Genomic DNA, 27557 nt, shown 5'->3' on the forward strand with positions numbered 1-27557 from the left:
CATATTAGAATCTATATTATATTACCAAATATGTACTTTCCAAACTTCAGCAATTCGAGGACCATTTAAAACAATATGGCCATACCTATGGGGCTCCTGTGTGGCTCAGTCAGTTAAATGTCTGACTTTTGGTACTGGCTCAGGTCATGATCTTATAGTTCATGATCTTATAGTTCAAAAGATCAAGCCCCACATAGGGCTCTGCACTGACAGCATGGAGCCTGCTTGGAATTCTCTCTCTCTCTCTCTCTCTCTCTCTCTCTGCACCTCCCCCTAAATAAATAAATAAATAAAATAAACTTAATTTTTTTTTTTTGCTGAACCTAGATGATGTATGTATCAGTATTCATATAACATCTTAAAAATATTATGTTAAAAACTTTTTTCTTAAAACTCGCTAATTTTTACTTGAAATAAAATTTGATGGCTGTAAAAGGTCCGTGGTCATGTGTGTGTGGTATACAATGAAACTGCAGCCATCGAAGTCAGACAGATTCAGGATGAAATTGTAACTCCGTCATTTATTAACATGTGATTTTGAAAGTTCCTTAGCTTCTGTGACTTTTCGTTTCCTCCTCTACAAAGTACCTATAAAATACCTTCCTTGAACAGGCATGATGAAGATTCTATATAATAGATGCCAGGTCTGTCCAGACCCAGCAAAGTGCTCTGTAAATGGTCTATATTATGTCATATTTAGATAGAAATTCTTATTCCCACGACTGGAACCAGTCTGACAAGGAACAAGGGAATTAAGAGACTTTTCAAAGGTTCAATAGATACATCTGAATTCAGTGGTGTTTTGTTTTGTTTTGTTTAGGAAAAAAAAAGTTAAAAATGTTGCCTCTTCAGGGCACCTGGGTGGCTCAGTCTGTTAAGCATCGAACTTCAGCTCAGGTCTTGATCTCACAGTTCATGAGTTTGAGCTTAGCATCAGACTCTGTGCTGACAGCTCGGAGCCTGGAGCCTGCTTCGAATCCTGTGACTCCCTCTCTCTCTGCCTTTGTCTGCCTCTTTGTCTCTCTGTCTCTCTGTCTGTCTAGCTCTCTCTCTCAAAGATAAATAAACCTTCAAAAACTTAAAAATATTTTTTAAAAATGTTGCCTCTTCATACTTAGAGTAAATCTGTGAATACTGGGTCATCCCACATCCCCGAGCTGGATTCTATATGTTTTAGTCAGAATCTCAAACATCTGTCAACTTGGCCAAACCAGAAACCGAGCTAGTGGCTGTCAGCACACCGTACCTGTGAGGATCTCAGCTGTGCGTTCTGTCATTTTCTGAATCACGAGTCTCACGGTTCCACCCTCCAGGCTCAGCAGCAGGGTCCCCGAGCCCTCAGACAGCTCTGTGGACAGAAGCAGACCATCCTTGTTCCATGTTCGAAACTGGAAACTCACTGAGAGCCCATCAATTTGGGGGGTGCCGGGCAGCAGCAAATAACTGCTGCTGGAGTTGACAAATGTGATGGGAACAATTTGTGGTTCGGAGCAGGAAAAAGTGACATTGCCCTGGAAAACAATAAAAATCAAACATATAAAAGCCATTTTTTATTCTGCAATCTGACAGCTGATATAAACAACCACCTGGTGCTGACCTTAATTTCAGGATCATTCCACATTCAGCTGCAAGATCTTAAAGGGAAAGAAATACGTCGGCTTTGTTCAGATGTACCTGCGAGACTATTCCCACTCCTGTTTTCTGGAGTGTTATCTTCAAGAAGGCCATCAAAGACCCCAGTTGGGGTGGGGGGTAAAGGGGTAAGCATCAACATTTTCTAAGGAATCAGACAGGAAAGCAATTACACTCATCCACTGAATAAATATGTACCACAAGTCAACCATGGGCCAAGCAGGGGACAAAGTTTAGAGAGATACACATGAAACAAGTTTGTTACAATGTGGATGTGCTAAAAGAAGGACACGAAAGGTCCCAGGGGGGGCCTGGTAGAAGAAATAACTATACAAGCAAAGGTTTCACAAGGGAGGTGATGCTTTCCTGGAAGGAAGCGGGGGAAGGAGAGAAGTGAGTGTGCCCCGCCAGGCTTTTCAGCAAATAAATGGCACATTGTGTGGGAAGGTTTGGATATAATAGCAAAATGGCATACCTGGGGATTACAGGGAACTTGTCATTTCTGAACATAATATGGGGCAGGGAGGGCCAGGGGCCATGGAAGAGGTCGGACCAGAAAGATAAACAGGTAGAGTTTATGTTTGCTAAGTTATCATTCACGTTTAGAAAAAATAAAGTGACAGCCATCTGATTTCAAGCTATGAAGATTTTCAGCAGCATGGGTTGCGGGGCGGAGGGGGGGGCGGTGGGAAGACTAGAGGTGGGGAATATTAAGTGTGCATAGACTAGAACCAGGAAGACGCAGAAGAAGATTATCCTTTGCCTAAGTGAGGGAAACTGGTCCATGTTTATTGGAGGATGATTAGAGGATGCGTTTACATCAGGCAGTTACAGGAAAATAAAAAAAAATATTCCAGAGTCACTTCTGCTAGGTCAATAAAGAGAGAGCCTGGGATACCTTATAAATTGTGAATAGGTGTTATGTTATAAAAGCCATTTGGAATTTGTATTGCAAACCCAGCAGCCAACCACATCTTAGTTTCTATCCCTACCATTTGTCTCTTTTAAACTCCAAACTAATCTCCACAACAAAGCAGCAGGCTTATTCAGGTAGCATAACACAATATTCTCATCTAAATAGTCATGGACACATCATGTTTCCTGCAAATCCTTCCTTTCAAGGCCGCGAATGGTCTGTCTTTGCATGATGCTAGGCTCAGCCTTCTAAAGACACTCTTACAGGCACTTACACACAAAAAAAGACAGCGATTTCTAAAAGTGGGGGGAATGCCCTGCCTTAATTGGCCACCTGAGTTCACCTTTCCACTAAGGTGGCCAGATAGGGAGGTTAGATACCTGGGGCAGCCCCCAGTACCAGAGCAGGTGAATCATTCAACTCCCAAATCCCCATAGTCCAGGAAAACATCCCTAGATCCCAGCCAGGCCCGTTAATGATATTCTTACATTTCTGAAGGCAAGCAGCAGTCTCCAAACACTAATACCAATAGCATATTTCTGAGGGTCTGCTCATCAACTATGCCGCTATGAGCATATTCTTGCACTAATCATTTGTTGTCATTGTTTAGATGTTTCCTCCTCTTTGAGCTAGATCTCCAGAAGTTAGTTAATGGGTCAAAGGGTAAGGCCTTGATATCCATCAAGAAATTGTCTATGGCTCACACTGCCCACCACACCTGGCAATAGACTAAGCACTCAACCATGTTATCTCATGTGTTCTGCACGGTAACACTGCCTCCATTTAAAGAATTCACAAACCGGGGCGCCTGTGTGACTCAGTCGGTTAAGCGGCTGACTTCGGCTCAGGTCATGATCTCGCGGTCTGTGAGTTTGAGCCCCGCGTCGGGCTCTGTGCTGACAGCTCAGAGCCTGGAGCCTGTTTCTGATTCTGTGTCTCCCTCTCTCTGACCCTCCCCCGTTCATGCTCTGTCTCTCTCTGTCTCAAAAATAAATAAACGTTAAAAAAAAAAGAATTCACAAACCAGCTTCATGAAGGAAGGTAAGAAGTTTAACAAAAGCCACCTGCCTCCTTAGCAGGGACAACGGGACTCTGTTTGTCTGCTTGTCTGACATGGAAGGATCTCCTTTCAGCCACCATCTTTGATATGTTCTTTCTCTGTACCAGGTACAACCGTTCTAAAACTTCTACCCATTTGCTCATGATATCCATTGTTTGAATTTGCACATTTTAAAAATTTCTCGTGGCCTTCTTTTCAAGAATGAAAACATCCCCACTGATGGCCGACTGACCGAGGCAAAGCTGTCATTTTGGAAGGAGGAAAATCATAAACACTCCTCTAGCAAAGTTCAGAGATAGCAGTCCTTTTCCTCCTCTTTTTCACTTCCTGAAGTCAGTATCCCTCCTCTGGTAACAAATTTGCCAGAGCAAGACTGTACCCAAAGTTGGAGGCTATGCAGAAAGGGGAACAGTTGGGGGGCAGTGATGGGGTGGAAGGTAGAAGAGTAGGAGGTCATACCAATGTCCCTGTTCCTCCACTGGTCTACAATCCGATGTTGAGCTCAACCCAAGCCATCCTCTGAGTGTTCTATGGATCCACAGGCATGGGGATGGGGGCCTAAAGAAACTGTGATTCTCCTCTGATCTGATCAGTTCATTCATATCTGACAGGTCTCCCTCAGACTCGCTTCATCTACTCAGTGTCCAATGGGCCTCAGCTCAGATGCTTCTGAAATAGGCAAGGGGACTCAGCAAGCCTTGAAGGACACTCAAGTGTCCCGGCTAGTCTCTGGTAGCAAGAAATTCAGATAAATGCCTCAGGGATTCTCCCCAGTTAAGGTAAGGCCATGTGCAGTGATCAACACTGTTGACATGCTCGGGGAGCGGGACAACGTTGAAATGCTTTGAGGTGTCCCTGGTTCACTACAGGTCACACTCCTCCACAATCCTTCACACTGTCCTCGGTTGCCCTTGCCCTGGGGCAGCTGCTTGAGCTGTCCAAAAGCTCCCTGCTCTTAGAGCACAGCCCTGCTCAGTTCTCTGACTGCAAGTCCAAAAACAAACAAGTAGGAAAGAGATGGGAGTAGACTGGAAATGCCTGCAAGTGAGTGTTTCCAGCTCAGCGCCCCATGCCACAGCTGCCATGTGCCATTTCTGCATATAATCCTGTCTCAGTCATGCTTGCTGTTGGCAGAAATGCCACAGTGTTGAGAAACATCTATACCAAACCCCACCCCCATCTCCCCAGTAGGGAGAAAGAAGAAAAAATCAGCTAAATGCACAAGTGCTACTTTTGAAGTCAGCATGGATTATTTCATCTTTCTCAATAATGCCATTTGTGACTTTGGAATCCTTCTCAAGGCAGCATTTGAGGGAGTCCCCGCCATGATTTAGAAACAGCATGAAGGAAGGCAATTCACTTTAGAACAGTGTCAAAACAGAAAGTGGCTAAAAGTCTACAGATTGTATTCTACCCCTTCGATCTATCAATTCAACTTTCATTCCATCTCCCACCCCACCGCCCTGCCAAGAAAGAAACTCCATTTCTCAGACTCTCTACTCCACTGCACATTGAATTCATTGGAGAATTCAAGAACCCTTCACGATTTCTCAAGCACTGTAAACCAATGTGCTTACACATAAGTTATAAATGTGATCTTAATCCTTTGCATTAGTCCTTAAATGTACATTTTGACTGATAAGTACAGAGCATGCCATGACACAGGAGTACACTGTGGCCAAATCTTCACGATAAATCAGCCAACCCTGGCTCTGTAGATGAGATTAAAAGGAAGTCAGTAACACTGCCACGGGTCCCTTTGCCCCCTCCCTAAGTTACAAAACCTGCAGTGTCCTTTATTGTTCAAAAAAAAAGTCACTCTATGTTGAAGAGGCTAAATCCTTGGTACCTGATGTATTTCTCCTGGCAACTCCACCATGTCCTGATTGGATGGTGACCCTCCAGAGGCTGCCAGTCAAGACTGTGATAAGGCCTCCCCAAGGCAACAACTGCAACAGGGAGCTAGAGCCCCTGAGTGAGGACCTCACTTTGTCCCCAGGATGGCAGTTCTTAGTGCCCTGGGCTTTCACGTTCATATAAGCCCATCCTCCAAAGGGTGAGATACCCAAAAATGCTGGAACCAAGATAGAGCAGGTAGCTGTCCATTAGAGACCCCCCAACAATACCTATGTTTCTTCTCAAGGATCCACCACGGCCTTTTCTTTGAAACCCTTAAAACACAGACGTTCCCACCCCACCTTTCTCACACAAGAGTGATCTCTGCAGATGGAACACCGAACTTTGAAACCCTAAATATCTGTTTATAGGCCATACTAGAGAGACTTCCCATATCTGTGTAAAAACAGTGTTTCGTACCATAAACAACAAGAGCTGGCACTGTCCCCTGTCATGAACAGCTTTACAGCCTCCTACAGATGGTCATGACTTGAAACCTAATAACCAAGTCTGTGTCGGTGAAGAAAGCAAACTCTTTTCATAGATTCATCCTCCCCAAGGAGACCCTCCATCCAGAGGGCAGAGAAGAATCTCCACATCACTAATTGCTACAAAGAAGCAGTACATGATCTCACACAAAGGAAGCCCATCCTAATCTGGAAGGTTACGACAGGCTTCCTCAGGGAGGCGACATTGGAATTGAGATTTTACGGAAGCAGAGGAGAAGCAAAGTGGAGAGTAAGGAAAGTGTTGTTATCTGAGTACAGCGGGAAAGCATTTGCTAAGGCCGGAGGCAGGAAGGTGTGTGGCATAGTCAGGGACCTACAAGAAGGTCAGCTGACTGCAGTTCAACAGTCAGCATGTCAGCAGGCAAGATAAAGTGGAAAGGACACAAAGAGACACAATCGTGTAAGCCTTTAGACCATGTTGAGCTACTAGAACTTGATCCTATGGAAACAAGACAATGGGAAGGGAGTGAAGGGGAAACAGCTGTAGAGTCTAGGATAGATGCATAGTCATATTGTGCCTCAGATGCATCCCTCAGGGGGCTGTCCTTAGTGAGTGGAGTGTATTGTGTGCAAAGATGAGAGGTCTAGAGCCATATTTCAGGAAGCTCTCAATCACAGTTAGTAGACTACAGCAGTGAAGTGCTTGTGGAGAGCTCCATGGAGAATGGCAAAGGGGGAGAGGGAGAAAAGCAAACAGGTATTTTGTAGGTCAAATTGATAGGAGGTGCTGTGCCGGGTGAAGGGGCAGGGAGACCAAGCATAGCTCCTACTCTCCTCCGCTTGAACAACAGACTTCAAGTAAGTAAGAGCAGAGATGGCCTTTAACTGCTGACTGACTGCCACCTGCCATGGCTGGCGTCCACCCCCAGTAGAGTGTGAAGACACACTGACAGCAAAGAGAAGTCCTCAAGTTGACCCATCCAATCAATTTGTATAGTTACTATGGCAACTGCCCCCTAAACACATTCCATGCCTTTCTCCCTCCACCAGGAATGGCTTCCTCAGGCATTGGCACCCAACTTCCCACTCCCTCCTTCTTGGGCCACATATCTGAGCCCCTTCCAGATCCCTCCATCCACAAGGTGGCTGCCATCTCCACAAGCTTTCACTGGTCTGTGTACCATACCATTTATCTACATATTTACACATATGTTACCATACATCTGTTACATCTCTTATACTGCCTTGTTGTAATTAGCTACTCTTGAATACCTGGCTAGGCTTGACGCATTAATACATTTGTAATTGGGTACAGAACATCTTCCACTGAATTCTGAGAAGGAAGTAAAACTGTTCAATTTAGGGAGAAATGGCTTCTTGTCATAAGTATTTACTGGAAAAAAACACATATTCTGTCTGATCCTTATTTTTGGCTACTGTACCAGGATAATAGTAGAGGGTTGACTTAGGATCAAATGAGGACATGAGCAAGGTGCCCAACATTGTTCCTAATGGTGCTTTTCTGCTTTCCCAGGTCTGCCACTTTCTTCAGTGATCTGAGGTAAGTCACTTATATAGTCTTAGTTTTCTGTTTTGTAACCTGAAGCCTTTGGCCTGGATGGTTCTAAGGTCCCCACTGCTTCCCATTCCTAGGGTCTCTGAGATGGAGTGCACCCACATCCTTATCATTTGTCCTCTTTAGAGGGGGGAACAGGAGTCATTTGGATGATTCCTATTGTTGGCATGAGAAGTGCAGCCAAGTGTTTACATTTTAAAATACCTTTCTTTAGAATGATTCAGGGCATAAGGAAGGACACCTCGTCCTTCTACTAATTCTTCTAACTGCAGGGAAGAAAGCACAAGCCTCCAGAGAGGATGATGTATATTACAAAAATAGTAAACAGAAAATGATTGTGTTTCATAGTTTTAGAAAGAAGCCCAATATTTTGTTTTACTTATGTTTTTAAAAATGAGGCCCAATTTTGGGGCATCTGGGTGGCTCAGTCAGTTAAGTGTCCAATTTTGGCTTACGCCATGATCTCGCAGTTCATGAGTTCACACCCTTTGTCAGGCTCTGTGCTGACAGCTCAGAGCCTGGAGCCTGCTTCGGGTTCTGTGTCTCCCTCTCTCTCTGCCTCTCCTCCACTCGTGTTCTGTCTCTCTCTCAGAAATAAATAAACATTAAAAAAATTTTTAAAAAATTAAAGAAGAGGTCCAATTTTTTTTTTTTTTTTTTAATTTTTTTTTTTCCAAACGGTTTTTATTTATTTTTGGAACAGAGAGAGACAGAGCATGAACGGGGGAGGGGCAGAGAGAGAGGGAGACACAGAATCGGAAACAGGCTCCAGGCTCTGAGCCATCAGCCCAGAGCCCGACGCGGGGCTCGAACTCACGCACCGCGAGATCGTGACCTGGCCGAAGTCGGACGCTTAACCGACTGCGCCACCCAGGCGCCCCAGAAGAGGTCCAATTTTTAAAACCATACTTCACATGATATAACAACCAACTGACTGACTATTCCTCTCCTTAGTTCCCTCAACACAAAAAGCATCCATAAATACTTTACAAAGAAAATGCTGGGTTAACATTTCACTGCACCAGGATTTATGGTGTTTAAAAATTTCTTGCAGATAATAAAATAGGTGAAATTATATGTAACCTGCTTAGCTTGGTGCTGATCCAAGGGATATACAGTGAAAATCAGAAGAAAACAATGAGCGAGAACACAGGTACTGAACAGCTACCCCCTTTCCAAACGAATCCCCATCATTCTGCCACGAGATCAGAAGTTAGTGAAAAGCTGACTGAATTCCAAATAAAACCCATCCAACTAAAACCCTTCTTCCCTGGTGGAGGGGCCTGTCGAAAAGGAGATCTTACAGTAATCTCATAATTACTGTGGTCTCCTGATGACCTGTGAGTGAGGAGTGTCTGTACATTTAAGTCTTTGTCATGTGACCACGGAATGAATCCGATGAGCTGTCACACACAACACTTCTTGTCCATACAGAGGGACAAACTTCAGAAGATGCTGTTCTGTCATGGACACGGTGGAGGAAACACCATCAAGGTCTCAATGTGAGTATATAATAGATGGAACAGACTGAAACGCGCTGAATGATGAGCTAATGGTCTCTGGTTTGCCATACATTGCTGAATATGCAGTCATCATCTTTTTCCCATTGGCCACTGGGTATTTCAGCCAGGACTCAGACAGCACAAGGCGAAAATGCCATAGTTCACCAAGGTAGAATAAGGAGCTAACAAAACTGAGAAGAAAGACATGAACAAATGACTTAATCTGTGCCTATTTCACAGCTGTATTATCGAACATAATCCTATGCTTATTTTAGATGAGGTCATGGACGTGCATGACATGGTTCAGATCTTAGTAGCCCAAGCTAACTGTGCCCGAGTTTCTACCTAGGTGTTGCCTTTACCTTATCTCTCTGCTAAGGGATCCACTTTGTTTCAAGATAGTTCCTTACTTACTTGTGTTGGCTGCACAGACCACAGGTTATGGCTAAAGGGGCCACCAGTGATGGAGTGAACATAGGCATTTTTCAGTTGTGGGCATTTTCTTCCAGTCAAACTTTGGCCAGTGATGACTGGCACCATTGTTTTCTAGTTGTCTTGATTTGGCAAGTGCCTTCTTTCCTGACACATTTCACTACCCAAAGACCTCTATTCCTGCCTGTGATAGTGATTCAAGCCATTTGGCTATTTTGTGGAAGGCACCAGAAAGTTATCTCCTGCTGCTTTAAATTACGGTCTCAAAGAAGTCATAGATACAAGGCATGAGAGGAGCCTGCAAGGCCAATGGCCTCTAACTCATTCCCAATCAGGCTGTTTGCCACTACTCCCTGAGTCTTTTCTAGGACTTCATTCCACCCACTAAATGCTGCTCACTACCTGACAATAAGGCCCTCACCTGGCCTGGAGTCAATGGGGGAGAGGAGGACAGAGGAAAGACACTTGCCAGGCCCTAGTCTGGGATCTACTGGCCACCAGAATGTGCAATGGAACAGAGGCAGTTGGGATGCTGTGGTCTTGAACCTTGACAGATGATTGGAATGGTCCCCCATGGAGGTGGCAGGGAACTGCCCCAGGGCACACATAGTCCACTCACCCCCCTAGGGGCAAGCGCACACTTTCACCAAGCCTCTGAAGTGGGGGTGGGGTGGCGGTGGGGATTGGCTTTAGCTGGAAGGGTGGTGCGAACCAGAAAACCATCTAGCAGATATGGGACCCAAGGCTTCTGGCCCTGGGGACACATAGCTGTCACTCATCTGAGAATATCTCTGTCCACCTCTGTCCACCCCTGCAGAAAAAGAGAGGGGAAAAGCAGAAAGCATTCAAAGAGTAGACCAGTCTTTATCTGTTGACAAGAAACCTGCAGTCACTGATGGAGGTAGGGTGGGAACAGAACTTGACCAAAGTTAGGATGAGTCTTCATCTAGTCTGGGGAACAAAGCAGCAGTTAGATAAAGGGACTTTGTGAGTAACTAGGGGAGATGGAGATTGGTGACCAGTCTACTCCCACTGGGACTCTTCAAATGTCACAGCCAAGTCCTGGTATGTCCCTCCTTTGGTCCTGAGTAGAGAGGATATGTCAGGAATGGCTGTCTTGCTGTACCAGAAAACCAATATTTTTAAAGTTTATTTATTTATTTTGAGAAAAAGAGAGAGAGAGAGAGAGAGAGAGAATGAGGGGGGAGGGGCACAGAGAGAGAGAGAGAGAGAGAGAGAGAGAGAGAGGGAGGGAGAGAATCCCAAGCAGGGTCTGTGCTATCAGCACAGAGTTCAATGTGGGACTTGAACCCACACACTGGGAGATCATGACCTGAGCCGAAATCAAGACTCGGATGCTTCACCGACTGAGCCACCCAGGTGCCACCAGAAAACCCAAGTTCAGACCTCAAGGGAATAGAGCAAACCTATCCTGAGGTTCTGCTTACCTCAACTCGTTTTAGAAGATCCTAAATGTGCACTTCTAAGGGTTATACTACTGTGCTGAGCTGTTATTTACAAAGCATTTTCATTGTGGGTGTTTGTTTTGTTTTTAATCATCATCCAGACATCACAACACCCTCGTGAGCAAAAAAATACAGCTAGCAGTGCAAGGCTGAGTTTCAATCACGAGGCATCAAACAAAGCCAATCAAGCATTTATAAGCTGGGGGAAAATGATCTTGATTCAATCTAATTTGTGGGGAAAGATTTCAAAGCCAGTTCTTGATTTTCCAAATGAGTACAACCATTTCTAATTTGATTTGTCTGAGAACTCCCAGGACTGACTGGTGTGCTATCAGCAAATGTAGAGGAAAGAATGTTCTGTTAGCTAAAGCTATCTTTCTGATTCACAAACTTAGGAGGAGCAAGAGGCCAAATTTAGGGTTGTTTGTTTGTTCGTTTATATTTAGACAAAAATAAGCCTCTTTGTTTGTTTGTTTATTTATGAGAGATGTATTAAATCATTCGCATGGGCCAGGCTCAGTCTTAGTAGCAAGGACACAGCCCAGGAGACAGGCAGGCTCAGAACTTGCTCACCTGGAGCTCACACTGCACCCGGTGGGGGACACCGAATGTGTCATCGCAACTACCATTAGGTGACAGGAGAGAGAAGTTGAGGTTGCTGGGACAGCATGTGAAATGGATTCACAAAGTACCCTTTGAGTTGGATGACAGGTGGGAAGAAGTGGGAGTGGGAACAGGATTGGTGTGAATGGTGAGAAAGAAGAGGAAGACAATCCTTGGGAAGAAAGTCATGATGCATTCTTAGAATTTAAGGGAGAGGAGATGCTTGGCATTAGGCTATGCAGGCAACATTTTGTTTCTGCCAAAGAAGGCCTTCAAGGATGGAGATCATGTTCCTTGGGTTTCATCTGGGGGATACCCAGGGAGAAGCATCTTTACTATTGAAGGGAATGTCCCATTTGTGGGTGTGCTGGTAGGTGGCTCCCCACATGGCCCTCTTCTCTGGCTTTCCATGATCTGGCTACATGTCCATATCAGTGAACAGGGACCAAGTGCTTTTGGCCTCAGACATCCACTCTTGACTCTGCCTCTCTTTTGCCCCCCACCCCACCCCAAGACTGCTGGCTCCCAATTTCAGCTCCTTGGTTGTGGAGTCAGTGTTAGTTTTCTGCCTGTGTGTGTCTCTGTTTCTGGCCCCATATTCCATGCTTCTTCTCTGTGTGTCAAAGGTGAATACCCGGACTTGAGTTTCAGTTTTTACAAATAGTGGTGCTTTTCCCCTAGAAACAAACCCTAGGAGAGGTCCTTGCGAACTGCGGAGTAGAAGGGAATGACAGACCCATGACTAAACTGATAACCTCTTACTTTTAAGGTAGAAGATAAAGCTGTAACTCTCCCTTGAACACACTTGAATTTCTATTTCCAAATATTGTACAAAGCTATTTGGAAATATGGATCAAGAAGCTTAAGAATATTAATAATCCTTTTTGACACTTTACTTCCACTTCTAGAAATCTATTTTCAGGAAACACTCTGAAATCAAACCAAGATTTACACACTACGCAACCATTATTTATAATAATAAACCTGGCTCTAAAATTAAAAGAACAGTTACGTAAAGTATGGTATCTTCATATGACATATTATTTTGCCACCACTAATAACAATTTTTTATGGTAAGCACGACAATTGCTTTTACTACAACATCAAAAGAAATGAACAGGATACAAATTGCACGTATGAATCAGATAAAATATAGCTGGATAAAAACGTAGGTATAGAACGGAGGCCCCTTTGCGAAATAGTGACTCCAACTGGGTTGTGGAAGTGTGGTGATTTTTATTTACATAATTAATTTTTTCTCCATTTCAAATTTATTTGAAATGAAAAATTAATACTTTTTCTTAAAATTTTTTTAATGTTTATTTTTGACAGAGAGAGAGAGAGAGAGAGAGAGAGAGTGTGCTTGAGTGGGGGAGGGGCAGAGAGAGAGGGAGACACAGAATCCTAAGCAGGCTCCAGGCTCTGAGCTGTCGGCACAGAGCCCAACGTGGGGCTCAAACCCACGAACCATGAGATCATGACCTGAGCCGAAGTCGGACACTCAACCGATTGAGCCACCCAGGTGCCCCAAAATTAATACTTTTCTAATAGAAGTTTTAGTTAAATAGTTGTCCAAGTACTATTGGAAAGTTTTCATGACAATAATATTGTGGATTAGTAACTGCTATCAAAGGCATCAGTGTGGATTATTGAAAGAATGGAATCTAAGCAGGGATAGAAGCAGCTGGTAAAACCCAATGACTACTATTTTTCAAATGATTCCCACACCTGAATAATTTCAGAATTGTTTGTCCCTTCTACTATAATCTTTAGGTTACATGTCTACTGAAGTAGGCACATGTAACAAGTCATTACAGCAGGACAGTCAAAAGAAGGCGTCGTGTGTATGTGTGTGTGTGTGTGTGTGTGTGTGTGTGTGTGTGTGTGCATGTACATGTCATCACTTTTTCCTTTTGAGTGAACTTTCTTGTACAAACTTGGCCCACAACCAAAGCAACTTTCTACTCCACATGCATGCACATGGTGCTTTTCTAGACTAAATTCACGGAGGTGAGAAACAAATGAAAACACAGTATGGGCTTCAGGCATCCTGGGTAGAGACTGAAAAGCAGCAAGGGCGTGCGAAAGGGAAGTGCCACTACCTGGCCTGGAAAATGAGGCAAATTCATATGTCGATAATGAATACATCATAAAAATCAGCTGCTCATTTTCCTCTATATGGATTTAGAAATAAGAAGAAACGTATCTAATTCTGAGTATCGCTGCTGTCTCTGAATAGACATTTTTAAAGGTTTCCAGAAAAGTAACTTTAAAAATTAGAAGCTGACACTAGATTACTCCTATTTGAGGTGGTGAATATCAGCACTAATGGAAATATAATGCAAGCCACACACGTAGTTTAAAATTTTCTGCTACCTATATTAAAAAGAAAGAAGTAAAATGAAAGAGATTAACTTAATTTTTAATTTGCATATTAGGTTATTTAACTCAATACATTCATATTATTTAAACATGAAGTCAATATTAAAATTGAGATTATATATTTTTTAACCTTCCCAGCTCATCTCAATTTGCTCTAACCACATTTTGAATGCTCCACAGTCGCACATGGCTAGTGGCTACCATATTGGACAGCATAAATCTAGAGTGCCGTTATAATGGTGATGATAGACCTTGACGCCAAAGTAGATTCTGCACCACTTTTCATGAGAACTCTCCTATACTGACTTTTATTGTTCAAAGAGATTTGGGCAGACATCCCTAGTTCCCTACTCAAAATCCATTCTCCTTGCCTTTCCTGTAGTGGAACTCCGATGAACTTGAGGCAACAATAGGCTCCAGTGGGTGGCTACATGTCCCCACTCCCTCTGCAAATCTGTGTGGCCAGGTGACTTAGTCTGCCTTTGAGGCATGACAGGGCGGAAGCATTAACTGGGACTTCCTGGAGGCCTCAAAAAGAGCTGACTCAGCCAGCAGGGATATTCCTTTGGCCTCTGCTTTTTCTCCTGTTTGGCAGCTTTGCACGTAGGCATGATACCTCAAGTTCCAGGAGCTTACTGGGACCCTCAGGATAAAAGCCACAGAGCAAGTATGGCTTGCATGAAGGATGGAATGATCTGGGTCCCTAACTGCTTCCTGAGGCTTCTCATCCCTCCGTTACTGTTTTGTGGAGAGGGCAGAAGAGCTTATAGATAACTGATACAAGCATTGCCAGTGGTCTTAGGATAATACCATTTGAAGCAATTGTAATGAGTTGAATTGTTCCTCCAGAATTCATATGTTGAGACTCTAATCCCCAGTATCTCAGAATGGGACTGTATTTGGAGATGAGACCTTTGAAGAGGTGATTAAGTTAAAATGAGGCAATCAGTGTGGACCCTAAACCAATCTAACTGGTGTCTATAAAAGAAGAGGGAAATTGGACACACAGAAAAACCATTTGCATGGAGACACAGAGGAAAGACCACGAGAGGACAAGGTGCCCATGTGCGAGCCAGGAAGAGAGGCCTCAGGAGAACCCGAACCCGCTGACACCTTGATCTCAGCCTTCTCCTCTCCAGAACCTTAAGACTATCAGTTTCTGTTAAGCCAAGCCAATCTGTGGTGTTTTGTTATGGAAATCCTTGTAAACTCATACAGTGAGAGAGGGCTGCTAAATAACTCTCCTTAATGAAATCTTTGCCTTGAGAGGTATTTTAGAGATGATCTAAAGAATGTTTCTCAGTCACAGCACCAGAAAGAAGAAATCAACTGTAGAATTTACCCAGCTACCTAGTAACCCAGTTGGATGGAGAAGCCTCATCTCCTGACTCATACAGTGAATCTAATTAGGTCATGTCGCTGCCGCTGCATCAGGGACAGAGATTATTACTGGAGGTAGACAGCCCGAAGATCATCCCTTTTTGAAAGAGAGAGAGAGAGAGAGAGAGAGAGAGAGAGAGAGAGCAAACAGAGAGACAGAGAGAGAGGCGAGAGGAACAAGAGATCCGAAGCAGAAGCAGGCTCCGCGCTGATAACAGCAAGCCTGAGGCAGGACTTGAACCCACAGACTGCAAGATCATGACCTGAGCTGAAGTCGGACACTCAACCAACGGAGCCACCCCTGGAAAGTCATCTTCTAATTCTCTATCTCAGGTGGCTAAAAGGTAGGTGGTGCCAATGATATCTTACTTATATGTGAAGATCACTAGGTATACAGAGGAACAGCCTCCCCTCAGAAGGTGCTTCCACCCTCCAATGTTAAATAAGGAGACATTCTCACTGCTAATCAGACCCTGAAGGTCTGGATTGGTATAATCATCCCAGCACAAATTTAAACAAATACTTATTAAGCATGTACTACCTGTAGTATGCTAGCTTCCTCACTGGGAATTCAAATGAGTCCTTTCTCCTCTTACAAAAAAAAAAAAAAAAAAAAAAGTAATTCAGTTATTCAACTTCTGTTGATCACCATTTTCATGTGATGTTACTTTAGCTAAAATTTAGAAACCCAGTGATTAGAGCAGGGTAGAAAATGTACATAACACATATCACAGCAAATGAACATGGATTTGGCATCAGAAAAGCCAGGGAGAGAGACTCCCTAGCTATGTAACTTGAGAAGTGACTTTAAGATCATTAACACTCAACGGGCGCCTGGGTGGCGCAGTCGGTTAAGCGTCCGACTTCAGCCAGGTCACGATCTCGCGGTCCGTGAGTTCGAGCCCCGCGTCGGGCTCTGGGCTGATGGCTCGGAGCCTGGAGCCTGTTTCCGATTCTGTGTCTCCCTCTCTCTCTGCCCCTCCCCCGTTCATGCTCTGTGTCTCTCTGTCCCAAAAATAAATAAACGTTGAAAAAAAAATTTAAAAAAAAAAAAAAAAAAAAAGATCATTAACACTCAAGTTCCTCACAAATAGTTGTCTACTTCATAGAGTGACTTCGAGGATTAAAATAGATAAGTGCGAAAAGCAGTTGACAGAGTATCTGGCACATACTAAATGCTCAGTAAGTTATTATTTTCATTACAGACTATGTTGATGACAAGAAAAACAAAAGAAGTTATATGAAAGAATATTCCTTTCTAAAAAAAGAAGACTGGAGGGCAGCCTGGGTGGCTCAGTAGATTAAGCGTCCAACTCTGGGTTTTGGCTCACATCGTGATCTCACAGTTTCATGAGTTCCGGCCTCATGGTGGACTCCGTACTGTCAGTGCGGAGCCTGCCTGGGATTCTCTCTCTCTTCCTCTCTCTGCCCACCCCCCCCCCATTTTGTCTCTGTCTCTCTCACAATAAATAAACTTAAAAAAAAAAAAGACTGGAAAATCTACACTGGCATAGTATTTATGGTTGCCTTTGTTTGACAGGAATGCCGGTGATCTTTTTCTTTCTTTCTACTTTTCTATATTTTACAAGTTTCCTGTAATCTGTAAACATGAGTTTTCTTGTGCAGCCAAATGCTCTACCACTGGCCTATACCCCCAAATTCTCTTGTGAAAAATGAAAATGAAATATCATTGTTTAGGCACGCCTGTGTGGCTCGGTCAGTTGAGTGCCCGACTCTTGATTTTGGCTCAGGTCATGATCTCACAGTTTGGGAGTTTGAGCCCCGCACTGGATTTTGTGTGGACAGAACAGAACCTGCTTGTTATTGTCTCTCTCTCCCTCTCTCTCTCTGTCCCTCTCCCACGCTTGCTCTTTCTCAAAATAAATAAATAAACTTAAAAAAATTCATTTTCTAAGATACTTATTGGTTCCTATGCTGGTCATTTAATTACATCGCTGGGAGGACTATGACTCTTGTGCTTTCCCAGGGCAGTATCAGCCCTAATTGCCCCACATTTTTATAAAACGTGGGCCCCACTGCATTCTGTAAGGAGTATAAGGTTGTAGGGTTATCTGGGTCATGAAGCACTAAAATTGGACCTCTGGGCTATAAATGGCCATACCCTGGTTATAAACACTTAATTTTATAAGTAAAAACATGGAAAAAAAAAAAGTCTGGATTGTCTTAACAGTTTTTCCCAGTCATCACACTGTTAAAAGTCTGGTAAAATTCACATGCTTTCTAGTTTCCTGGAAGAATATGAGACAGGTGCTTGCTACTCTTTCTGTGTGAAATGTTGTATTTGCCGGTGTATAACAGAATGACGAACATCCACCAGAGCCTCTAAAACTAAGAGCTTCTTCTGGGGCTGCCTGATCTTCCATTAACCTTGCGAAGCTAGCATTGAACACTGCATCTCAGCACTGTGTTCCTGCAGTGCTCCCCCAAATCATACTGTGCTTCTAAGTTTTCACCATGGGTCATCCATCACTGAGGTAAACAGTGGGTTTTAGGGCATTCCCTCAGCCCCAAATCTGGTCACACAAGACATTTCTATCAGACACACCAACTGTGGCTTGCAGAGGCTGAACGTGTCCATTTGGCCTTGTTCTTCATCTCCGGGCACCTTTCTTAAAGGCCTGGTCATCTATTTTTCACCTTTAAATTATCCTTATTATTTTTAAAAGATAACATGTTATTTAGCTACTGGACTCTGTGGGTGCAATGAGGACAAATATGAATGTCCTTCAAAGGGCTGTTTCCTTGGCAGAAGCAAGGTACTTTGGGGACCTTGTTGTCAGGGAGGAAACTGAAGTAATAATTGACCACCATGGGGGAGAATGAATAACCACTTGGGCTGATGTAGGAATAGAATGGGGAGCTGAACTAGGACATTAGAGAAAAATGTGGAAACAAATGGCAAAGAAATAAAACTGTTTCAAAGAGAGAGGGTGGTGAGTTGCATGAGAAAACCTTTTGGTGAAATGTGAGAAGTTTTGTGAGAATTGCAGCATGTCAAATCCTCACAGAGGGGTAAATTGTTCAAGTGATTCACATTCTAGTCTACCCACAGCACGCCCCAAACCTTCTGAGTATGAGAAATTCCTTTCAATGTAACAGATTACATGGACCCATAAAAGAGAGTAAGAGTAGTTTCACTATTTTCTACTGAGGCAGCAAGCAATGACACAGTTAAATAAATTAACACGTCCCTACTCACACAAGCCTGCACGTGTATTTAAGAGTTTGCACTTAAACCCCTGTGAGACATGTTATGCTTGCCCAAGGCTACGCCCAGGCGACATGGAACCATGAATATACACATGCCTCCCTTTGTCTTCCCTACCCCCTCTTCAAGATGTCCAGCGCCTCTGGTTTTTAGCGTACATTTTAAAAAGAAATAAAAGAGACTAGAGAGAGTGCCAGTTACCCATTTCTGAGTTTCAGCTCCAAAGCCACCCTTCTTTGGCCTGCTTTTGACACTGGAATTGGACCCTGTAAACATTTCTCACCTGAACGTTAGGCTCTGTCAGTAGAGGGCACTAAAGGGCCACTGCAAGGAGACTGCATTTGGGAGACTTTTCTGGGTTCCTGTCTTCCATGACTGGAAAGTCACTGGATAGCCCCATGATTTCTCACAGTTGAGTTCCAGCTGTGCCCTCAGCTCACACTTTCCCCGTAGGGGGCAGCTCCCACAGGCAACTTCGACCTGCGCTGTCTGGCAAGTTTCACTGTTATCCGCAGACTGCCTGGTCCCCTGGTAACCTCCCTTTCCAGTAGGTGTGAATCTCAGCCTGGGAGGCAGGCAGGGGGAGCTCTCCTAGTCCCTAGTTCCTTCACAGTCTATTCTCCCTAGGGCCAAGAGAAACTACCTGATCTTTTTCAACTTGCCCTTTCTGGATCCTTAAGTCCTCTTTTGCCCATTTTAGCAAGTTAACCACCTTCTACTGGCTAACATTTTTTTAATAGTAATAATATACATACATACGTGTGTGTGTGTGTGTGTGTGTGTGTGTATCCTTTTCAAACAACGTAGATCTTGGCAGATGGAGATATCTTCTAAATCTTGTGACACGAAGCAAAGAGCTTCTCAGAAGCCATCTCAGCTGTCACACATGAAGCAGATCCAGTGTCAGGTCCCTTCTTACCGAGGTCGTGGTGATTCAATGAGGAAAATTTACATAAGATTATTAGGAACTTACAAACACATGGAAAAGGTTTGATTTTATCTACTATTTTCCTAATCTAAAATACAATCTGGGGCTCTTAATTTATCTTCCATAGATAGACTTCAGGGGTATGTATGTGCTCCAGAAATGTTATGCAAAATAATGTGTGCCCATAATTTTCATTATATTCTTCAAAGTGTACGTGCCTCCTAAAATATTAGTAATCACTGACCTAAAATCTTTAGAGTTGTTCGTGTAGAAGGCCATTTACCGAACAGGAAAGGCATAGTCATAGGACTACAGTCTTCACGGGGAGCATACAATGAGAAATGATGAGCAAAGTGGAGCAATAAAAATAATTATAACACTATTATTAGCTATTAGTGATTCAATGCTTATAATATCCCAGAAGTCACCATGCATCTATGAAGTAGATGATGCCACAGAATCATGATGAAGTAAAGTAACTTGGTCCAGATTCTGTAGTTATTATGTGATGATGCTGGGATTTAATCTCACTGCCTTCAAAGATTATACACTTCTTCAACACACAGTACCTTCCTTATATACATTTCAGCACTATGAGTGACACAGAAAGGTGTGTTTAGTTTGTGAAACTTACAACATACTTAAGGTCTTAAGTGAAAGGAGAAACTCTTGCAAAGCACTAGACTAGAATAAAACATTGTTTCCAAGAAACACTACATTCCACTGTGAGTTTCCCTGGCTCTGCCTTGAAATGTCTTCCTATCACCTCAGAATTATCTGAGATGTTTTTCCTCAAAACCTACCTCAAGTTCTTGTACGTTCCTGAAGTCTTTCCTAAACCCACTAGCCCTGTGACTTCTCCTCCTTAACTCCTGTAAAGTATTTTTGAATCCTGCCAATAATTTTCAGTGGTTGGGGGTATGATGGCCAGAAGCACACCTGGCCTTACAGGTGGGAAAGCAGAGCTGTAGTCAAAGCAAGAAAGCAAGAAGCTATGAAACCGAATGGAATCATTGAGAGAACCACTGATAATCATTAGAGTATTCAAGGTGGCAAAAGAAACAAAAATATATGCCAAACCATTAAGGCAACTGAGAGGAGATGAGGAAGGGCGGCCATCAAAATGGTGGCCAGGAGAGCAGAAAGTATATACAAAGAGACAGGCAAAGTTGCATCGGCTTCTAATTCTGAGTTCTGAAACGGGACTCAATGCCCAGTATGTGCATACTGGGGCAGAGAGAGGCTTAAGGTTTCCCACCTTAAGGCAAGGGTCATTTCCTATGAGCACAGTAGATACTCAATAAACTATATTTTGATAATGATGACTGATGATGATGAATCAAATGCTGACTTGTGTCATGCTGTATAAGTGTGAGGGTCACAACAAAGAAAGCATAATGGAGCTGAGTGGTGAAAGGTACTCTGAGGAGAAGGTGGGATCTGGAGTGGCCGGATGAGGCCAGCAGTCACAGCGTATTCGTCAGTACACCTTTCCCAAACACATGGTGGATTCTGCTTATGGATCATAGCAACTTCTTCTATACAGGCTGGACTTGAATCCATGATTCTCCCTAGCCCTATGGTCCAGGGAGCCACAGACAATCCACTGGGGTTGACACAGGCAGGGCAGGAATGCAGTAGGTTCACACTGGTCTACCCTAATGGTGGTTCCATTTTTAAACTTCTGAAACTTCCTAATTATTTGCTATATGTCCAGTGCCCTAAAGCTCCTAAGCGGCTCCCTGAAATCTACACTTGTCTGATTACCAGTTCTCTCTGGGCCTCCCCACAAGGCAGCAATTCAAGGGTCTGTGGTTGGCACAGCCTGGGGGCTCCAGTACTCTGTTCCATCTCTCAGGAGCAGCTGAATATTTTGAGGCTTATCCTGATTCAGAATGTCAACCCTACTTGTGAGTTTGGAAAAGGATGGCTGGTTTGGGGCTAGGTCAGGGAAGAGCTGAAAGTAAAAATGAGCTCAGCTGGTATGGGAGCAACATGGGATGAACAGGTTTAGAGCAGGGTATGCACATAGTGAATTCCAGAAACACTGAAGCATCTAGGCCTGGCTAGAAAAGAGCCAGCATTGAGGAGAAACTGGAGGAAATAAACTTCTATATATTGGAGCAGCTGATTATGAAAGATTCAAAACCCAGGCACAGAAGCTTCCATCATGGAATACAAGAGCCACTGGTCACAGAGGGTTGAGGGAGGCAAAAAATCCCTGTGCAAGACTCATAGCCACCTCCTTAAATGCGGAAGGAAGAGCCTGGAAGCGGGACGCTGGCACTGGACACGCTGAGAGCCACGGAACCAGTGAGGAGCCCCTGCCAAGACCACAGCCATGTCGGTGTAAGGGAGTTAGGCTGTTCCCAGACATTGCTTCTGCGGCTCTTTCCTCCTCTGGCCAAAGGCAAGGGTTCTGCCTCAATGCCCGTACATGGCAAGAGATACCCCAGAGAGATTTATTTGTCAATTAGCAAACCACACAGGGGCCATTTCTGAAACACCTCATTGGTCTTCAATTCCCAAGTAAGCGGTGGTGCTATTCACGAATCTGCCCAGCCTTGTATTTTTTTTTTTTTTTCACTTTGACGTGAAAGTCATTCAAGGCCCCAGGAAAAAATAGATGTATAATAAAAATGAATAAAAGCTGATGGTGTAGTGCTTTCCAGAAGAAGAGGAAGAAGACTGTGAATGACATAGCCGCTGCCTATATATCATTGACTTTCCCTGGTCCTGGGCAAAAAGCATCTTTCAGTATAAACTGTGGATAACAATGTCTGTCCCTGTCTGTCTCTCACAGAGGTCCCAGGGACGAAGGAGTGAACACAACCACAGGTCCATATGTCACCCCCCTTTCCTCTCCTCTGGCATTAGCATTGTGATTTGTGGCACCATGATTATCTATAAGACAGCTCTCTGAGACAATACGTCTTCAAGTGAAGGTACTAACATTGCTGGTGTTGTTGGAAAAAAAAAAAAAAAGAGCATTAAAACACATGCTCAGCTCATTAGCTAGAAGTTTTGCATAGAAGAAAAGAGCCTGAGTTGATTTCAAGTTTCATTTAGACCCAACTTCTTTTTAATTTTATTTTTCTATTGAAGTATAACAGTGTTCCATTAGTTACTGGTGTAAGATATAATGATTCTATAATTCTATACATTTCTCCGTGCTCATCAATTTAGGTGTACTCTTAATCCCCTTAACCTATTTCATCCATCCCCCCACCCATCTTCCCTCTGGCAATCACCAGTTTGTTCTCTGTATTTAAGTTTGTTTTTGTTTGTTTGGTTGGTTGGTTGTTTTTCTCTTTTTCTCTTTGTTCCTTTTGTTTCTTGAATTCTACATATGAGTGAAATCATATAATTGTTTTTCTCTGACAGACTTATTTCACTTAGGATTACACCCTCTATGTCTATCCATGTTGTTGCAAATTAACCACACTCTTTTAAATTCATTTGAATATTCAAACGAGGGGCACCTGGGTAGCTCAGTCCCTTGAGCATCTGACTTCAGCTCATGTCATGATCTCACAGTTCATGAGTTCGAGCCCCATGTCAGGCTCTGTGCTGACAGCTCAAGAGCCTGGAGCCTGCTTCAGATTCTGTGTCTCCCTCTCTCTGTCCCTTGCCCGCTCATGCTCTGTTTCTCTCTGTCTCTCAAAAATGAATAAGCGTTAAAATACAAGTGAATATTCAAATGAATGGAAGGTATGAGGTGGAACCCACAAGGACAAAACAGGGTGGGGGGGGGCAGGTGGAGGCTAAACTGGAATAGACTTTAAACAATTGAGTCAAAAATCCATAATCGTTCACCCAATAATCTTCACTCCTGGTTATCTATTCTAAGTGTTCATGGGGTGCCTGGGTGGCTCAGTCCGTTGGGCATCCGACTTCAGCTCAGGTCATGATCTCACGGTTTGTGGGTTTGAGCCCTGCATCTGGCTCAGTGCTGACAGCTCAGAGCCTGGAGCCTGCTTTGGATTCTGTGTCTCCCTCGCTCTGTGCCCCTCCCCCACTCACACTCTGTCTCTCTCTCTCTCAAAAATAAAGATCAAAAAAAATTTTTTTAATGTTCAGAAAATTATTTTTTTCATTATGTTTGTTTTCTCCAAAGACACTCTGGTGAGTTAACATTTAAATGATGCTTATACAGAGAAATTTTTAATAAAAATTTTAAAGATATAGAATATATTTTAAGAAAAACATTAACCATAACAAGCAAGATATAAAATTGTCAATAAAATAACACCTATGCTTTATAAAATATACATTTAAAATACAAAAACAAGGGGCGCCTGGGTGGCTCAGTCGGTTGAGCGGCCGACTTCGGCTCAGGTCATGATCTCGCGGTCTGTGAGTTCGAGTCCCATGTTGGGCTCTGTGCTGGCAGCTCAGAGCCTGAAGCCTGTTTCGGATTCTGTGTCTCCCTCTCTCTGACCCTCCCCCATTCATGCTCTGTCTCTCTCTGTCTCAAATAAACGTTAAAAAAAAATTTAAAAAAAAATAAAATAAAATACAAAAACAAAATACATATAGATGAGAATAGTGTTTTCCTCTCTGGCTTATTGTGTGTTTTATTCTGTATATTCCAAATATCCCTAAAAATATATAGAAATGTATATTTTTAACATTCTAAAGAAATTTTAATAACTTCACGTAATGATTTTACCAGATGAGCTCATGAAAATCAGTCATCTTAGAAAAAAACAGGTCATAACATTGATTTAAGGTAGAACAATTTCAGGGAGAAAAACCATTCCACTGTTAGTTTCTTTTTCTTAACTTTTAAGTCATATTATTCCTCATATGACCTTGAAACTAATTTTAATGTGCCCATGAAAAGAGAGGAAGCAACTTCTCTGGAAGCTAATAATCTAGCAATATTTTTTCCAGGGTATGAGGTGCATACGACACAGAAGCAAGTAATGTGAATGTCAGACTGGTCAAATGACAGTGGAAGATAGCAGGAAAGTGCAGAGAGAAGACATGATATGTTAGTTGCTTTTTCAAGTGATTCCTTCCATCAAGGGAAAGTATCATTTATCACAGAGCATGCTCACAGAGATGAAACATGATCCCGGGGACAAACTGAAGAGATTATAGGCTTCACCAGACACTAGGGACTTTTCTCTGAGCAATTTTCATAAACTTCTGGGTCACAGGAAGGTAGGACAAAGGTTACTGTCAAGGCGCATGTATACGCCTGTGCGTGCATATACAGAGGTGAGTGCATGTGTGTGTGTGATCTCATGTGCACACTTATACTTATCTCTGAGTGTATTTTCTTGGATTCAGAGCTGCAAGAAATAAACAACCATACTCCAGTGAGTTTCGTGGCAGTAGATACAAACAGACAATAAATTTCATAAAAGCCTGCTATTATTATATATCCGTATGCCTGTTATACTCCAGTCCACGGGGTAACATCTTTTTTACATGCCTCATTTCAAAGAAGTCCATCACTTGATCAAATGTGGACTAGAGATGGCCATTCAATTTTCTCAAATGAATGACATGAATAAGATTGGAATATATTTACTCAAAACCCACTTCACGGTTCATACGGTTTGGAAATAAACGAAATGTCAGATTCAGGACATAGAACCTAAGCTGTCACCAATCTACTTTTGTTATTTGGTGGGATCACAGAATACAAAACTACGTGTTTAGGAATGTAACTAGTCTATCAACCATTATGTTACTCCAGGTGCTGGGTTCAGAAGACTGTGCGGCTTCCGTAGCAGATAGCTGAGTGGAAGACGTTTTGTGACTCTTCAGCAATTGCAGCCATGAGGTTGGGAGATCATTATATGTCCTCACTATTGCTATCATCCATTCAATTCCTTAATTTTAATTATTTGTAGACAAAGGCACAGAAGTGAATTGACATGGTCAATTAGCCCCAAAGTCAATTCTATGTCTATAGTCCTACTCTAAGCCAATGGTTTTTTCCCCCCTCTTCTACCAAAGACCAAGTGAAGTAATAAGACCATTTCTGCTATGCTCTTCCTTTAAATGAAAAAAAAAAATCATTTTAAGACCTATAGTGAAGTGGGTTAGACCTCAGCCAACATCCCAACAATCACGTTACTCTCCTTGCCTCTAGAAGAGGGGATTAACACTCGGAAAGCAGAGCTCAAAAAAAGCATCATTTCTTATGAAGTGGAGGGTATGAAATTAATCATTTTCAGGAAACTAGCAGGGCAATATATTTCTTATATTATGTATATAATCATCCACATTACAGGTACTGTACACACACTTCAATGGACCATTTACTTTCTGATTGTTTATTATATGGTGCTGTATTAGCATAGTATGAAAGATTTGAGGAAGAATAGTAAGGTATTTTTTATGTCTACTTTAAGCTGTTAGTTTTACTGCATTTCGGGATGTGGAGAATCGTCTTGTAGTCAAATCGAGCCATAAAGACTAAATTGAATTATCCCCATGGAACAGCTGTTAAATCTCCAGGGAGTGGGCAGGTCCCACAGAAAGGAATGACAAATTGCAATGGTGATACTCACCGAATGCCACTTGCTAAAGAGGTCTGTGCTGCATGAGGCCAACACAGATGCTTCCTGGAGCCTTGAATCACATTTTATAATTTATGGGTAATATCATACCCTTGCTACCTAATGCATTGATTCCATGACTCTCCTGCTAAACTCTGAACTTTCCAAGACTTACTAGCTGTGAGAGAGTCTGTGAACACCAGCAAAGGACAGAAGTGCCACCCCTTTCAAAGGCCCTTACTTAGCACTGCAGTGACTTAGTAACCTGGAGCCAAGCTGATTCTGTAGCTGATACTGTGTCTTTAGGGGAAAACTTTAAGCATGAGTAGGGGAATAAAGGAGTTTGTGCTTGTAATTAACAGTGCAAACCATTCCTTCCCTCACAGCATTCCTAAAGGAAAAAAGACTAAGTATATAAAGGTGCGTGTGCGTGTGTGTGTGTGTGTGTGTGTGTGTGTAGTGATATGAAGTGAATTCTCACTTAAGCAAGGTGATGGAAGCAATTTTGGATAAAAATAATGTTTTATTTCCCCTTTAAATTTTGAAGGTTAAAACTAAAGGCTGTCTACCTGCAAAGTAAAACAGTTTTCTTGGGATTTTTTTTTTCCCCAAGTACATTAGTGCTAAATGGCTTCCTCGTGCTTTGTATTAACAATACCGCCAATTAAACTCCCAGGAATGAAGGATGCTACCAAAGTTTCAGGCAACTTGGTAAGTGCTAAAGTAGTTTAAAATCAACACAACATTTATTAAGGTTTTTGGTAAATCATTCGCCCAGAAAAGGAGATGATGAAAGCTTCCAATATTCAGCAATTCATTTTTTCCCTCTGTGTTCTTTATTTCTCCTTTTCTTGCTTTGTGTAACCAGTAAATTTTAAATATATATCATCATTAAAGATGTTTCTAACATGTAATATGTATGCATATTTCCTTTCTGGATACTGCCATAAGGATTTTAGTTATTTATATGTAAGTCTCAGGCTCGCATACTTTTTTTTTTCCAATTTTTATTTCAATTCTAGTTAGTTAACATATAACGTAACACTGGTTTCAGGAATAGAATTTAGTGATTCATCACTAACTTGTAACACCCAGTGTCACATACTTTTGAACCTGTTTATGAACAATGGGACTGAACATGCTATTATAAACACCTGTGTTTCACCATGATCTGTCAACTCTTAGAACAGCAGAAGGTAGTGTCCTGCCTTTTAGACGTGTTGACGTTGATGACATTACTCTAAACTAAATTGCCAGTAGCATGTGATCTTACTACCAATAGGCAGATTGAACTTAAAGGAAGAGGTATATTATGAAATACTTAATTAGTGGGGATGGGGTGGGCATGAATGAATGTGTTCACATGGCTCAAGTCCCGAACTAGACTCAAGAAAAATATCACCAGCAATCTAGTACTTAGGTCAATTGGGAGATGGATATACTGAAGTACATGTGGGTAGGATAATTGTCAAGATTCCTGAGCATGAGCCAAGGATGGATAGGCAATGTCAATGGATCTCTTAGAATGAGAGTAGGAGGATTAACCCCTTCTTAGCACCAGCCTTATTCTTCAAAACAACAGGAGTCT

At 42.6% G+C, this 27557-nt stretch overlaps 1 protein-coding gene across 3 annotated transcripts in view; it reads right to left on the minus strand.

Moving 5' to 3' along the window:
- Positions 1 to 27557, minus strand: part of CNTNAP5 (contactin associated protein family member 5) — an 811538-nt gene that overhangs the window by 369720 nt on the left and 414261 nt on the right. For all 3 annotated transcript variants that reach the window (XM_086718348.1, XM_086718347.1, XM_086718349.1), the window contains one exon: positions 1247 to 1511. In XM_086718348.1, coding sequence (XP_086574474.1) covers positions 1247 to 1511 — 265 coding nt within the window. The remainder of the gene's footprint in view (positions 1 to 1246; positions 1512 to 27557) is intronic.

Source organism: Puma concolor, chromosome C1 (assembly GCF_028749965.1).
Source record: "Puma concolor isolate L17-30 chromosome C1, mPumCon1.1.hap2, whole genome shotgun sequence".
NCBI classification, from domain to species: domain Eukaryota; kingdom Metazoa; phylum Chordata; class Mammalia; order Carnivora; family Felidae; genus Puma; species Puma concolor.